The 15,175-nt window shown below is 41.6% G+C and overlaps 2 protein-coding genes across 5 annotated transcripts in view; one reads left to right on the top strand and one right to left on the bottom strand.

The window, feature by feature from the left end:
- The first annotated feature begins 35 nt into the window (after window positions 1-35).
- Window positions 36-9,102, top strand: LOC147328573 (elongation factor 1-alpha 1). Of its 2 annotated transcripts, none has more exons than XM_086297067.1 (8): window positions 36-177; window positions 4,697-4,851; window positions 5,029-5,208; window positions 5,888-6,184; window positions 6,477-6,627; window positions 6,864-7,120; window positions 7,207-7,441; window positions 8,462-9,102. In XM_086297067.1, exons 2-8 carry the CDS (start codon window positions 4,708-4,710, stop codon window positions 8,584-8,586), a joined length of 1,389 nt encoding a protein of 462 aa, XP_086153193.1. In that variant the 5' UTR covers window positions 36-177; window positions 4,697-4,707; the 3' UTR covers window positions 8,587-9,102. The 2 variants fall into 2 exon arrangements, with proteins under 2 accessions (XP_086153193.1, XP_086153192.1); XM_086297066.1 differs by lacking the exon at window positions 36-177 and adding an exon at window positions 981-1,107.
- The window catches only part of kcnq5b (potassium voltage-gated channel, KQT-like subfamily, member 5b), a 142,980-nt gene continuing 136,876 nt past the window's right edge, over window positions 9,072-15,175 (bottom strand). For 2 of the 3 annotated variants that reach the window (XM_086297054.1, XM_086297055.1), the window contains exon 15: window positions 9,072-14,838. In XM_086297054.1, coding sequence (XP_086153180.1) covers window positions 13,594-14,838 — 1,245 coding nt within the window. In that variant the 3' untranslated portion in view covers window positions 9,072-13,593. The remainder of the gene's footprint in view (window positions 14,839-15,175) is intronic. The other variant, XM_086297057.1, reaches the window with a different exon arrangement.

Here is a 15,175-nt window from a genome sequence, read left to right as displayed (position 1 = left end):
CAGTGCCGGTTAATTTGTTCTGTTGCAGCAGAGCGCCATCTAGCGGCTCATTGTTTCACAGAGTGACGCGTGTGACGCCACCTGACAGCAGCTCTGTGTTTGTGTCGGTGTCGGTGCATCACACCGGCAGCATCTCCAGTTTCACCGCAGTCCAGTGAGCGCGCCCCGCGGCTGAAGGTAGGGTAGGCTTTGGGATGTTTTTCAGGGTGTTTTCCAGCGCAAAAAGCTGCGCTCTTTTCCTGCATCCTTCACTAATCCTCCGCAGATGGATGGGGATTTCATGTGTGTTCTGTGTGTGATGGTTGTTATGTAATTGCATCACACTGACAGTGAGGCTTGAATGTTGTTTGGCTTCCATGTCACGGTAATTTGATAAAGGAGAGAGGTACCAAAAAGTACAGAGGGGCGTGGGGGGCTGGGTAGGCCCGGATGGCGCAGTTTCAGCGCACAGACATTGCTCCCCAACGGCCACACCATCATCTTCATCAGCAACATCGCGCTGCCACAGCTAAATAGTGCTGTGTAATAACTGTGTGACTCCTGGGACATGCGGGCGTCTCTAGTGCAGGTCTGCAGCCTCATGACCACCGCCTGGTCGTTGCGGCAGTGTCGCACAGAAATGTCCTGCAATGACACGTTTTTACGTCCGATCTGATGAGCTGGATGAGATTTGTAAGATTGGGGGGCTTCATTTTGAAGTGCACGAGTCTTGAGTGTATGGGCTGCTGTGCTCTGATGTTAGCTCAGTTTACTGTGTATTTTGGCAAATGCCAACATTTTCCTTTCATAGCCTGCTAAACGAACAGAACAGTAAATGCAGTATTTACCCCCTTACCCCTCCCAGACACTTATATATTTAAATAACCACCGGTTTATGCAGTAAAATAAAAGTTTAGGTTCATTCCAACAATTTTTTTTGTTTTTTTTTTGGTAGTTCATTTGTTGTCTATTTGACTATAATAACCTTGGTTTAGTCTGCAAGCTTCTAAATCTGCTGAACTGCCCATGCGCAAGACACTTCCTTAGCTTGTGAGGGAGTAGTGCAGGTGTTGCTAATCAGACTTACTGTTAGCTAACTAAATTTTGTTTAGCCTCAGAAAACAAAAGGTAAGGTGATGGTTGGAGCTAGTGTATTATTTTGTTTTATGTATATATTTCTAATTGTTAATTTGGATATGTCTCTGTTTAAATTTCAATGTAAACTTTCAAAATACCAGCGGGAAATCCCGTTAGCTTATTGTTAGCTCGTAGGGCGGTAAATTTTGTCATAATAGAAGCAAACTAATATGAGCTTTACTTTTAACCGGCTTGTTATTATTAAATTAACTTATTTTATTATGTAACTAACTCGTGCATTCTATATTTATATGCCAGTCTGAGCCTTGGTGTGAAATAGTACAAATGTGTTTTGTTTTTTTAATATAAAACCTAATGTGCTATGCTGTAAATAAACTCGGGTTTAATACATAAATAAAGGCTTGGAAAGAAAATGTTTTCAAGTTTAACAGGTACACTAAATTAATTATTTAGTGTCCCATATTTATTAAGTACAGTGTAAAAAGTATATAAAATCCCTCTTAGCCATTTAGTGGGGCGTACCAGTATTTTATAGGCCACCATTAAATGTGATATTAATGTTAGATCCGTTGTTATTATACATTAATATCACACTAATATTTAATATTCAAGAACTGTAACAGCCCTAATAGTAGTTTAAACCACTTGGTACGAAAAAGGGACCCAATTGATAAGGTCACGTGACAGGAGAAAATGTAAATGAATTGAGAATATTGCCAAAAAAGTATAATTGTTGAAAAGAAATCTGAACTGAAAAAAATACCCGACAGTTTGTACTTTAACAGTTCACTTAAACTGCAATTTGGTTTTTACCAGAATTAATTCATTAAATAGTTAATGAATAAGTCAATTACTGTGCCTTGTTTTAGTGGATGTTTTGTTAAAAATAGTGCCAGGTTATATTTTCTTCTTGCTACACAGAAGAAATGGGGAGGAAAAGAATGACAAACACATAAATAGGTTAGAGAGTCTAGTCTATTTTAAAAATAAAGGACTGTGCACATTTCCACTGTTGGTGATTTTTGGGGTTTTCTCTGTATTACTTTAGGGCCTTTTCCTCACAATATGAAGCGCCTTGAGGCTACTTTTGTTGTTTTGTTGCTAAATAAATAAAACTGAATTGAAATTGAATTGACCCAAATGCTTCACTTTTGAAATACTCCTACTGTGCAAAGAATGGTGTATATTTGAAGTACAGTACAGTATTTGTGGTCATAGGAGAGCAGGTGAGGTGCATCTTCTTAGTTAAATTAATAAGGAATAATTATGAGAGCATTTCCTGGACATGCCTTCATAGCACCAGAGTAAGGACAGATTAAAGCAGAAAGGCTTGTCGGAGGCAAGGCAAGGCAAATTTATTTGTATAGCACAATTCAACAACAAGGTGATTCAAAGTGCTTTACAGAGACATTAGAAACAAAAACAAATAAAAAGCATGATTTAAAATTGATTAAAACAAGCAAATAAACAAACTAACTAAACACACACATTTCACACCTGTTCGCGCGATCTGAACCCTTATCGTAAGGGGAGCTACCAGTCCTTCTGTGGACGAGCTACTTTCTATTTTAAATTCCCTGAATTTAAAATACTCTCTAGACCCAGTCTAGACCCAGCTGGGGAGCTACCCAGAGCTCTAAACCCACTTAACAAACAAACAAACAAACAAAACAGTATATAAAATCAAAACAGATAAAATCAGAAATAGATAAGATCAGTAGTTAGTGTAAGTTTTGAAATTTAAGCTTAAAAGTGTGGATTTCGTGCTTTATTCAAATGCAGCTGAGAACAGGTGAGTCTTCAACCTGGATTTAAATAAACTGAGTGTTTCAGCTGATCTGAGGCTTTCTGGGAGTTTGTTCCAGATATAAGGAGCATAAAAGCTGAAACCTACATTTGAGAAGCAGTTCTTGTTTATATACAATAAAATCCACAAGTATTTGAACAGTGGCACAGTTTTATAATTTGCCCTCCATACATCAACGCAGTGCACTGATCTGGCTTTTTCCAGTTCCGATACAGATGCCCACAGCCAAGGTATCTGCTTAATCCAATACCTGTTTTGCATTAATAATCTGTAATCCTCCCTGTGAGGACTCATTTGTTTATATGTGAGATAAAATCAGGCTTGATATAAACAGCTTCCATAACTCTGTAAATTAAAAGTGAAAAGTTAATGGATCCAAGAATATACATTTGTTGAATTTATTAGCGAAGTAATAAATGATAACAAGCTCGGTATGAACACCATCAAATATAAATAATGTGTTGGAGTTATTCATCCAACTTATTTGCATTAGACTTATTTTGGTTACAGTGAGTCATTAGGCTGCTGCAGGATGATGTCAGGTACAGTCACATTGGTATCTCCTTTTTTCTCCTCACACACACATTATGTGTGAAGTAGGGCTGTTTGATATAGCGATATATATCAGATGATGATATGAAAACGTCAATCGTTGCATATATTACGCTTTCGTTTGTTTCTTGGTGTTGCAAAATAAACTGTTTATGGCAATATTTTTTCATTGTTTTGATAGTCACTGTAGAATTTCTTAAAGTTCTCTCTTTTTCCTATATTTAATATAACCACGCTACGGACGGAGAAGCGACTGTTTTTATGCGTTGACGTTAGCAACAACGACCGTAAAACCATTGCGTGGCTCCGTCGTCCGCTTGTTTATTTTCTACATAAACCTTTCACAATAAAGCTGAAGATCCTGTTGAGATTTTTTCAAAATAAACTGAATCACATGAAGGAGTACGGATGAGAAGCAAAAAAGAGCCGTCAGGTGCTAAAAAATAAACCTTAGAATCAAACGTCAGAACAGGCTTTTCCCCGCAGCACGCCGTGTAATAAATAGTCACAAAGAAAATGTCTAAAAATGTAGTTTCATGCATCGGTCCAAACACTTGACTCTAGGTACACGACCAGCTAAAAAAAAAAAACTTCACGCAAATCGAGCTGCCCGAGATTCACAGAATTTACAGAAAATGTAAAATTTTTGTGATACATAACGTTGTCGGGACGATAAATGTCTTATATTGGGATATGAGATTTTGGTCATATCGCACAGCCCTTGTGTGAAGCTGTCCAAAGAGCTGAAGTGAAAGATTATTTAATCAAGCTGAGGACAACACATTATATTACAAAGCCATTTGGATCCAAATATCAGTCAAGATGTGACTGAAGTGGAGATTTTGAACTTTGATTCAAGCGGTTTAATGCAGCCATGTTTAGGTTGTGTGGCCAACTTAGTATTGGTCTGACTCAAAAAAATAAACCTATCAGAGAGAAGGGACTTTAGGAGTGGCCAAATCAATTGTCAATAATGTTGATTGGCCAATTTCATTTTAATGGGATCTGTCACCTTCTTTATGAGGCTCAAATATGTTTTAAAGCTCTGCTGATAAATTCATTTTTCTGACACCCGGTTTAAATGAGAGACAATTTTCAGGCTGTTTAATTTTTCAGATTTTAATTTCAGTTGAGTGTTTGGCTTCCAGAGTTAAAACAAAGAAATCAAGATAAAAATTATAATTGTGTCTTTGCATTACTTTTTCTGTTCCCTTTATGGAGATGACCCAAGTCTGTATCCGTTTCTTGTCTTGTTGTCAGAGTGAGCAGCGATGGGGAAGGAGAAGCTCCATATCAACATTGTGGTAATTGGACATGTTGACTCAGGCAAGTCCACCACCACCGGCCACCTGATCTATAAGTGTGGTGGCATTGACAAGAGGACAATTGAAAAGTTTGAGAAGGAAGCTGCAGAGGTATGACTCATGTTGTTCTTACTTCAAAAAAAGATCATTTTGAAATTTTTCTGCTATTTAACTCCTATTTTCGGTCTACTTGTCTCCTACTCTGGATAATATTCTCATCTTTTTATTACAAGTCCACAAAAAATATTCGGTCATCAGTCTTATTGATTTACCTTTTACACCTTGTAGATGGGAAAGGGTTCCTTCAAATATGCCTGGGTGCTGGACAAGCTGAAAGCTGAACGTGAACGTGGCATCACCATCGACATTTCTCTTTGGAAGTTCGAGACCAGCAAGTACTACGTCACCATCATTGATGCTCCAGGGCACAGGGACTTTATCAAGAACATGATCACTGGGACCTCACAGGTACAGTTCAGTGGACTTCTTAAGTGCTCGTGTTAAATGCCATTTATAAGTTTTTCCTCTGCAGATCTTTCAGTGAGAAAAACTCCAACATCTCTGATCTCAGCTGGTGATGACATTCCTTGTTCTTGAGCTCACAGAGAGATCATAGTTTAGTTTAGTTTCACTTTATTTAAGACACACACGGGTCCATAGCAAATAAAATAGATGCAAAAAAAAAACAGTAGAAAATTTAAAACAAATTCCACAGTGTCACACAATTATATAGAAAGTAAAACAACAACTGTTCCATAACTTTGAATAACACCTAACTGAGTTTAGTGCAGGGTCAGTCAGAGATACGATTATACTGTTTGTGTAGTCCTTTACCCTACACATACAACTGTGCAGATTGAGACGATGACCACCATCATCAGCTTCTGTCCTAAATGCTTGGAATGGACTACTCCCAAGCATGGGACGAGATCCTCTCTAGAATCGCTGGTACAAGAAGGGTAATTGAACTGAGTGAGGTGTTTCTCCATTAACCCAAAGGCGAATGGAATCTCAGAAGGATTCAAAAACGTGGGAAAGACTGTAGCTAGTAGCATTAGAATAAGTAGAAGAGTATAACATGAGAGAAATGGTTGATGGAGAAACTTAAGGTGGAAAGACGTTTTCACATCTGTCTCCCTCCCCTCAGGCTGACTGTGCTGTGTTGATTGTGGCGGCGGGCGTGGGCGAATTTGAAGCTGGCATCTCAAAGAACGGGCAGACACGTGAGCACGCCCTCCTCGCCTACACCCTGGGAGTAAAACAGCTCATTGTGGGCATCAACAAGATGGATTCCACTGAGCCCAACTACAGCCAGAAGCGCTATGAGGAGATTGTGAAGGAAGTCAGCACTTACATCAAGAAGATTGGCTACAACCCTGACACCGTGGCTTTCGTGCCCATTTCTGGCTGGAATGGGGACAACATGCTGGAGCCCAGCCCTAACGTGAGACTGCCATGAGACCAGCTATGACTCTTTTATTTGTCTGAGACTAGCAGGGAGTTACACGTCTATAATAATATAAGGTTTTATAACTATTAAAGAATGAGCTTTTGGGTAAAAATACTCCAACATGCTTACAGGTCTAATGCCTGCTAGTTAGCTCCTCATTCCTTCTTCAGCTTTGGCAAATGGCTTCTGGGTGTAAAATTCTAGCTCAGAATTTATCTGGTGTTAACATTCACATCTTATCACTCCTTGCTAAGCTGCAGACATGTGGGCTTCTCTCCCTTCACAGATGACCTGGTTCAAGGGCTGGAAGATCAACCGTAAAGATGGAAGTGCCTCAGGCACCACACTGCTCGAGGCTCTGGACGCCATCCAACCTCCGACGCGTCCGACCGATAAGCCCCTCCGCCTGCCTCTGCAGGACGTGTACAAGATTGGAGGTGAGGCTGTAAGGATGAAATGTGTTGTGAAGTTTGGCTGAAGTGTTGGTTGTTCCAGAATATGTATGAAAATAGGAATGAGATCACCTTGTGATAAAAACAGCTGAGCTGAATGAGGTCTGAAGAAATTCCCTTTGGTTCATTCTGTCCTAAATGCTGAGGCTTAGAAGTATACGACTTTAATCCATGCAGGACTTCCACACAGCTGTAAAGTTGTTAACCTGCCTCTCCTCCAGGCATCGGTACTGTACCCGTGGGTCGAGTGGAGACCGGCATCCTAAAACCTGGCATGGTGGTGACCTTTGCCCCCGTCAATGTGACCACTGAGGTGAAATCTGTGGAGATGCACCACGAGGCCCTAACTGAGGCACTGCCCGGTGACAACGTGGGCTTCAACGTCAAGAACGTGTCTGTGAAGGATATTCGCCGTGGCAACGTGGCTGGAGACAGCAGGAACGACCCGCCACAGGAGGCAGCTGGCTTCACTTCTCAGGTGTGCTGTCAGTAGTGTGAAATGCACATCCTTCCTTCTGTTCCTCTCCAGGTTTACAAATAATACCTGTGTCTGCTGCCCTGCAGGTGATTATCCTGAACCACCCTGGTCAGATCAGTGCTGGATATGCCCCCGTGCTGGACTGCCACACTGCACACATTGCGTGCAAGTTTGCTGAGCTGAAGGAAAAGATTGACCGTCGCTCTGGTAAGAAGCTCGAGGACAATCCCAAGTCCCTGAAGTCTGGAGATGCCGCCATTGTTGATATGATCCCCGGGAAGCCCATGTGTGTGGAGAGCTTCTCTGAGTACCCGCCGCTCGGTAGGTTTTTTTTTATCCTGAAACTGGATTTTGTGGATCTAAATTTTAGCTTTATTTGACTGTGAATTATCCAAACTTTACTCTCACTGACAGTAAGAAATTAGTTTTCAATTCAAACTAAAACCAGATTATTGGCGATGCCTGTAGAACAACATGTACTGAAGGCTTTGTCCCCACTGCAGATGCCTGGGTTCGATTCCAGCTCAAATAATCTCTCTATTCACCCCACAGTTATCTGTCACTGTCTAATAAAGGTGAAAAGGACAGAAATATATCTTAAAATGCCAAATTTATTATTTGCATAAATTCAATGGATATTCTAAACTTGATCATATAGGTGAATATTAAAAAAAAAATTAAAAAAAAATTTTTTTAAATTATTTTTTGGAGAGAAGCAGCACTCTCGATAGCTTCCTGTCTATCCAGCAGCACAGAAAGAAAGGGTGGGGGCACAGGTGACCATATACCACATGGTCGAAGTGCTGTATCTTCTCTCTCTCCACCTTCTAGTCTGTCTTCACTGCTTTATTTAATCAGTGAACATAAATGGACAGTTATGGATAGCTGAAGTTAGACAATTTTAAAATCATAAAATTTGCCCGTTAGGGAGAACACAACTTCTGAATCAGAGGATCGTCTGTCATGCGTGACATTTTTCTATCAGACGAATAAAACAATAATAAAAAAAAAAAGCTAAATATCCCTGGATTCCTGTTACATGTCTGTGTGTGTGTAAAAATAACAACGTCACTCTGACTCTGCACAAACCCAAAGCAACGGGTTATTTCCCCTTTCTACATTTGTTCTCAAGAAAAACAGGAAGTGGTTTTAGTAGCTGAATAAGTTCATCACTAAGTTATTAGGTGAAAAGTCACATAGACATTTAGATTGCTTAAACAACAGAAAACACATTTCATGAAGCTGATCAAATTATATAAAAACAAAAATCTCTTGACACATACTTAGGTCACCTCCTCTCTGTATGTTAATGCACATTTTTTACCAATAATTCTTCCTCAGGGCGCTTTGCTGTCCGTGACATGCGTCAGACGGTGGCGGTGGGCGTCATCAAAGGCGTGGAAAAGAAAGCCGCCACGAGTGGTAAGATCACCAAATCGGCACAGAAGGCGCAGAAGGCCAAATGAACGTTGTGCTGGGCTGCTGCCCCAAACGCTCACCATGGCCGAAGACACACCCCGCCCCTTCTGCACTCCATAGTCAGCGTCTGGTCTATTATCACAATGCATCGCAAAAGCAGACGAAGGAAAAAAACTAACCAAAACGCTGTTAGTGCTCGTCTTATGTAGGTTTTATTGCAGCAGAACACAATAGGTTTGCGTTACAGTTCTCTGCCTGTTGAAGTTAATGATTCAGCTTCTCGTGGATCTAGACGACAATCGTAGTGACGAGGCAGACGCATTCTTTTGTCAGCTCTTCGTTCATGTAAGCTCTGTGTTGTAGCTTTAACAAAAAGATAAACTTGTTAGCCTGAGGTAGATCAGCTTCTTGCATGTTTGCACCTTAGAGAAACTCTCTGTGCCTCGCACTTTGCTCAACTTAAACTCCCTCCAAGTAGCTCTGATAAATGTTACTGTTAAGTTTACCTTAACCGCTGTTATTTGTGATTCTACGTTCATACAAGTAAAGGTGTTTAAACATTATCTCTCTGCTCCTCATTTCATTCAAATCAAAACCACCAAAAAACATCTGTAGAATTTCCTTTATTGATGAATGAGAATAAAAGTTTGCTTGCATTTACATTACAGGCTTCATAAATCTGAGATTATTACTAGTGTGTAAATATGTGAACATAATTTAAATAAATTAAAATGACACACAGACAGAATGGTAACATGTCAAAGGTCCATTTTTAGCTCAATAGCAAAATCTCTGAATATAAAAACTAAAATGCCTCAAGTAAGGACCTAATGAGAGGAAATAAAGACAGTGCAATCATCTCTGTGTGGAGGAACCTAATGCACCTTTCAGAAACTAAATTAACTCAAAGCTCAATATGTACCATACAAGCAAGGCACCGGTATACTGGATGTACTGCACATTTTGTAGACTTCATATCAGAGCTGGGCTCCTTGATTTTAAACTCAAGTGATGGCATAGCATTCATTATCACTTCTAGATAGGTTTGGATATGGCAGCCTCTTCATGCAAAGGAGATTAAAATCCATTCTTCAAAGCAAACTAAACTTCCTTAAACTTTTCTGGTTTTTGGTAAGGGGTATCTGCAGAATCTATTCAGGTGTTTTATGTCATGCATCTATAGATCAGTCCACGTTCTACCCTGCTATTTAGCCTGTCTGTGTCACACGGGCAGGGACACTCAGATCCACAATTGTAGGTGAGGGTAGAAATGTAGATCGACCAGATGGGCAGTTTTTACCTGTGATAGCCAGAGGTGGACCAATCACCAAAACTGATCTGCATCTAGCTGTGCTGTAATAGTTTTCCCAAGTACCAGAAAAACCTACTTAACCGTATCAAATGCATCTAATTCTCTAACATGCAACAAGGAGGTTTGACATTGCTTTTCTTGTTTTAATGTCAATACTCAGCGACTATACATTCTGTAGCCAGGAAGCAAAAATAATCCCCACATCACAGAGTATAGAAAAAAAGCAAACATTGACCATGATTTTAAATAAGAGTTTAAAAATCTTCCCTCATGTAAGAACAGGCCGGGAGAAAAGCCAGATACAAGAAAAACTCGTACGTCGAAACATTTCCTTCAGTGTTTCTGAACCAAAACAAAGTGCTTTGCCAGGTCACACACCTGTTCTGACATTAAGCAATTCTCTTAAACCAGGTAATGACATTTGAGATGTTCTTCAATCCATGGCTGCGATCGGCAGGGAAACCAACCGGTCGGTGCATAATTGATGTGAAGTTAACAGCCGCTGCTTGTAACCTCTGTTGACGTCCTCACTGGCTGCTGGTGGGAATGGGCATTCTTCTCTGTACACGTGTGCATACAGCAAACTTGCATGCATGCCTTTGAAACATGATTTGAGTTCAGGGGTTTTACGGCCACCCATCAAAGAGACCAACATTTTTTAACATGGGGTTTAATTTATCCAAGGAAATGGTCAGAAATAACAATTTGTGTTGGCTCTTCATGCTTGGTCAACCCCAAAGACTCATTCTGACCAGAAAAATAACTCCCTGAGCCAATAGCAGGGAACTCAACCTCAAACACAACTGGGCATTTGAAAGAAGGTAACAAATAGATGGTGAGCTATGACCTCGGGCTGAGGATTGGTGGTGGTGTTGACAAAAAAGTGATCGTCTGCCAAAAAAATGATTGCCTGTATTTAAACTACTGTAAATCACTTGTTAGCCTATAATATATAAAACATGTATCAAATGTATCCCTCATGAATGATATCAAGTCATCTTGAGCTACAACAGCATTCCTGCCACAAGGTAGAAGCTGCAGAGTTTTTGGCGTTTATATATGTAGGGCCGCACGGTGCCGTGCTGGTTAGCACTGTTGCCTCAGACAGCTCAACTCCACAATCTGGCCAGGACCCTTCTGTGTGGCGTTTGCATTTTCTCCCTGTGTTTGTGTGGGTTCTCAAGCTTCCTCCCACACTCCACAGACATGCAGTTTGTGGGGTTAGGTTAATTGGTCATTCTAAATTGCCCATAGGTGGGAATGGTTGTCTGTCCCTACACGTTAGCCCTGCGACAGACTGGCGACCTGTCCAGGGCATATCCTGCCTCTCGCCTATGGTAGACGACACAGGCTAGAGTCCCACCCCGTAACCCTCTTCCACTTATCCTTATAAGTGGAAGAGAATAGATGCATATATATCCTTTATTTATCCAGTTAACAAATCTCATTGATATCAAAAATGTCTTTAAGAGTGATCTGGTCAAGAGCGCAGCAGTAGTTGAAACAAATACGACTTATGCGACGTTTTAAGAGACCAACATGGTCACAAAGACACTTGCAAAACTGGTCATTTTGTTATTTTATGTAAAACTCCTTTTTAAAATCCTGTTCAAGTCTATTAATCAATATAAATAAAGACATTACAAATAAAACACACACTGAAACATCAGGAATCACTTTTTTGGCAGACTATCACTTTGTTGTTGTAACGCCAGCTCCCGGGCTGATCCCACAAATAGCAAGGAGAGAGGGCGGGGCATGGAAACAAGAATATACAAATATGTAGGGCAGGAAACATTTGTAGACCAACGGCTTGAAGAGGGTGTTGTAAGGAGTGGTTCCACTCCCCAACTTAAGATAAAATCCACACTTAAATGTACCTGTTGTGTTTGGAAAAAGCCCAAAGTACACAAAAGTTGGGCTTTGTGATAAAGCATATCTTTTCTTCCCGCTGAACCTCTGAGTAGCAGCTTATGGTTTTATAAGTTTCAAAATAAGACACCAAAAGAATCTGAGTTTAAGTGAACAAAGACTATATAAGATGGAGGTAGCCACTCTGCTTTCACCTATCGGTTACTCATTTCCTGCTATGAAGCACTTTTGGGGTTCCCATCTTGGTGTTTTTGAAAGCAGAGGTGGAGCTGATGGTGAAACTGAGGGACACTTAATGCCCATATGTTCACCCTGTAAACCTGCTTTATGTCCTGCACAGTAATAGGGATCACGATTCACAAAATGAACAATATTTTACTTGAAACTAGTGATGTTAACTATGAACCCATCGAGGAAGTGAGCAGCAGGGACATTTCTTTCTCAGTTTATACAACAGGGCTTTCTTTTTGAACCAAGGGAGTGTCCCCCTGCTGGCCATCAAAAAGAATGCAGGTTTAAGGCACTTCTGCATTGACTTCACTTTTCAGATCTAGAAGCTACGTCCATCTCTTATATACAGTCAGTGATTGTGGTTGAACAGTCCAAAAATATCATTTTACCTTGATGGAAAACATAAGAGATAAAGAACCATGGTGCTCAGAGAATCTAACTGTACTTATACTAACATAACAATACTTGATAACATCATTATGCTCCAATACATCAGTGTATATATTTTTTCTTTTTTTGGGGGGGCCCTACAAGCACAAACAGGAGCCCATTTGTTCATTTTAATTACTGACAATCAAATCTCTGAATGCAACTGGCCCCTCCCCTACCTTCCCTGTGTGTTCTTGCACCTTATAAAACAGAGTTCCAAAATTGTGTTGAGGACAACAACCTAAAACCACAAGAAATTTGTTGTTCTTGCTGTAAAGACGGAAAAAAAAAACATGCATGAAAACGTAAATCGTATTGCCTGTATTCACATTACACTGGTATATTCCTTTTTAATAGAGTTCTTTTTAAAGGTTTGATTGAAACTAAAATGATTTAAATTCTGTCCTTTGAATGTATTGCTTTAGTTTCATAAAATTTACCCTCTTAACTTCAGATTACCTGTACAGATTATGGTTAAAGTTGGGTCTTATTTTAGCCACAAGGCCAAATTTCCAGAAACAAAGACGACGTTACATCTCAGAATTAAGTCTTGTTCATTTCCACATTACAGTTTTTCTATAAAAAGATTTTCCATTTTCCAAACAGGTGAAAATGTTCAAAAATGGGTTGAATGCTAAGAAACCGAAACCTAAGATATGTCATCAATGACCTTGTGAATCTTAAGAGGTTAAAGATGGGAAAGAAAGAATGCATCTGGCAGTAGTGATGTAACATCATTTCAGTGTGGAAACGTCTTGTTTGATGGGAGACACACAAAATGTGGCTTTTATACACTGAACATGGCCATTCTCAGAGAGGGTTTCAATAAGTGTTAGGAGCCCATGCCCTCGACTGCAAACTGTACCTTTCAAATCTCTGTACCTCTTTACAATAAGCATGCACTCCATGCTGTATGTCAAGGTCTCATATCAACCCGAGTTTAACAGCGGAGGTTTTTGGGTGTCTCTGTTGTCGTTTCTCAGGCTCTTATCTCAGATTTGTCAATCACACTTTAAAACAAAACTCATGCAATGATATGTCATATGGTCAGCCTGTATGAAAATACTGTGATTCTTATCAAATGGATCAACATGAATATAAACAGAAGAAGACCCCATGTAATATTCCCACCCACCCACTTCCCTCCAAAAAGGATAAAAACCGTCTTTTTGAGGTGAGATTGGTGTGCCTTCCCGACATGTAGCTGGGTCTATTTTAGCCGTACGTGTGGCATGTTCAGCAACTCGTTGCTGCCAGTAGAGGGCAAGGATGCGTGACCGCTGGCCAGACTGCGGTTTGAGCCCTGGGTCCCTGCTCCGGCTCTGCCGCCTGTCCTCAGGAGTTCTGAGGAGTAAGTCGGAGTCTCGGCAGACCCCTGTGACAAGAAGTCAAGTCCCTGCGTCTCAATATCTCTATCACTGATAAAGAGGTCCTCCTCACCCCACCCACCTCCACTCCTCCTGCCTGTACCGCCCCCTCCTCCCCCAGGATCTTGGCTACAGCTATGGAAGCCAATGGGGGAGTCACTGCTTGTACTGGGGCTTGGAGATGACAGGCTGTGGCCGTGATGGGTGGGGGCTACTTGCTTCAGATCCTGCACTGACATGGACTTGCCCAATCCTCGGTCCATCTCGTTGGACCCAGAGCAGCAGCCCAGCGCTGGTGGCACCAGGGGCTCCAGCTCCAAGCTCATTTGTCTCCTCCAAGATCCCTCCTCCTTTGTGCTAAGCCTGCTGTTGCTGTTCCCTTGGAGCTGCTGCCCCAATCTGTTGAGCCCCAACCCAAGGCCCTTCCCGACAACGCTGTCCTCCATCTGTGTCCCAAGACCTCCACAAAAGTCCTCTATGTCAGGGGATACCTCTATGGAGGCTGTTCGCACTAAAGTGCCTGGGCCGTGACTTCGGCTAGGAGGGGGTGGAGGTGGAAGCCTCGCCAGAAGAGGAAACCCACCATCTCTTACTCCTCTGTCCCCTGAACTGCTGACACTGTTCGGGGTGAGGATGGGTGGAGAACTACCCATAGCCTCATCAGTGCCACTTTCAGGTGTGGTGGCCTGAGCCTGGGGATGGTGGTGGTGGCGATGGTGATGATGATGTGGCAGGGGCGATGGGCTGAAAGAGGATGATGCGAGGCCAGAGGGAGGCGTGGAAGAGGGGGCATTGAGATTGAGGTTGAGCTCGTTGGGGGGCCCCAGGATGAGATGGAGTCCTCCCTGCGAGAGATGAGAACTGGTGGAGGAGCGAGTGACGAAGCCGCTGGTGGGCGGCGCTCCACTGCTGCTGACCTGGGTGGAGCAGGACATGTCCTTGCTGAAGACAGAGGAGTGGTAGTCTGAAGTCTGTTCCAGCTCGAAGAGGGGAAGAGAGGAAAGCGTGAGGGCCGAAGACGAGCCTTTACGCAGAACCTGACGATAAATGTCGAGCAGGGAGTCCAGCTTCGACTCAATCGACTGGACCTGTGAGCAGAGAAGAGGAATAAAGGAGTGATCTACCGCCACATCTGGCAGAATGTACAGATGCTCTAAGTGTCGATTTGAATGCTTGAGAATCAGGTCTGGGGGCTCATAGCTACCTCAACAGCATCTTGCTTTCTACCAGATGTTTGTTTTAAGCTTTAGGATTCATATGCATTTGCCACTTTCAACTTGTGCACCTGAAAAAAATCAATTTGCTGTAAAGAGTAAAATGTGATTCAGGGCCGTCTTAATAAGGTTTTGAATTCTACCCATTGTGACAAATACCAAAATAAAATGATCAGTAAGATGTTTTAGTCTTATAAGCAGTTTGGAGATG

This window comes from Aulonocara sp. 'chitande type north' Nkhata Bay, linkage group LG6, assembly GCF_057382095.1.
Source record: "Aulonocara sp. 'chitande type north' Nkhata Bay isolate Kocher_YH1m ecotype deep benthic linkage group LG6, A_spYH_male_GT1.1, whole genome shotgun sequence".
In the NCBI taxonomy this organism is placed as follows: Eukaryota; Metazoa; Chordata; class Actinopteri; order Cichliformes; family Cichlidae; genus Aulonocara; species Aulonocara sp. 'chitande type north' Nkhata Bay.
Note: the sequence above shows the minus strand (reverse complement) of the source record. Positions and strands in the feature narration are given on the sequence as shown.

Bases quoted from the DNA above. Each gene is read 5' to 3' on its own strand.
- LOC147328573 (XM_086297067.1), top strand. From the start codon at position 4,708: ATGGGGAAGGAGAAGCTCCATATCAACATTGTGGTAATTGGACATGTT. The intron at 4,852-5,028 runs GTATGACTCATG...TACACCTTGTAG, and splicing joins TTGAGAAGGAAGCTGCAGAG to ATGGGAAAGGGTTCCTTCAA. The intron at 6,628-6,863 runs GTGAGGCTGTAA...CCTCTCCTCCAG, and splicing joins GGACGTGTACAAGATTGGAG to GCATCGGTACTGTACCCGTG.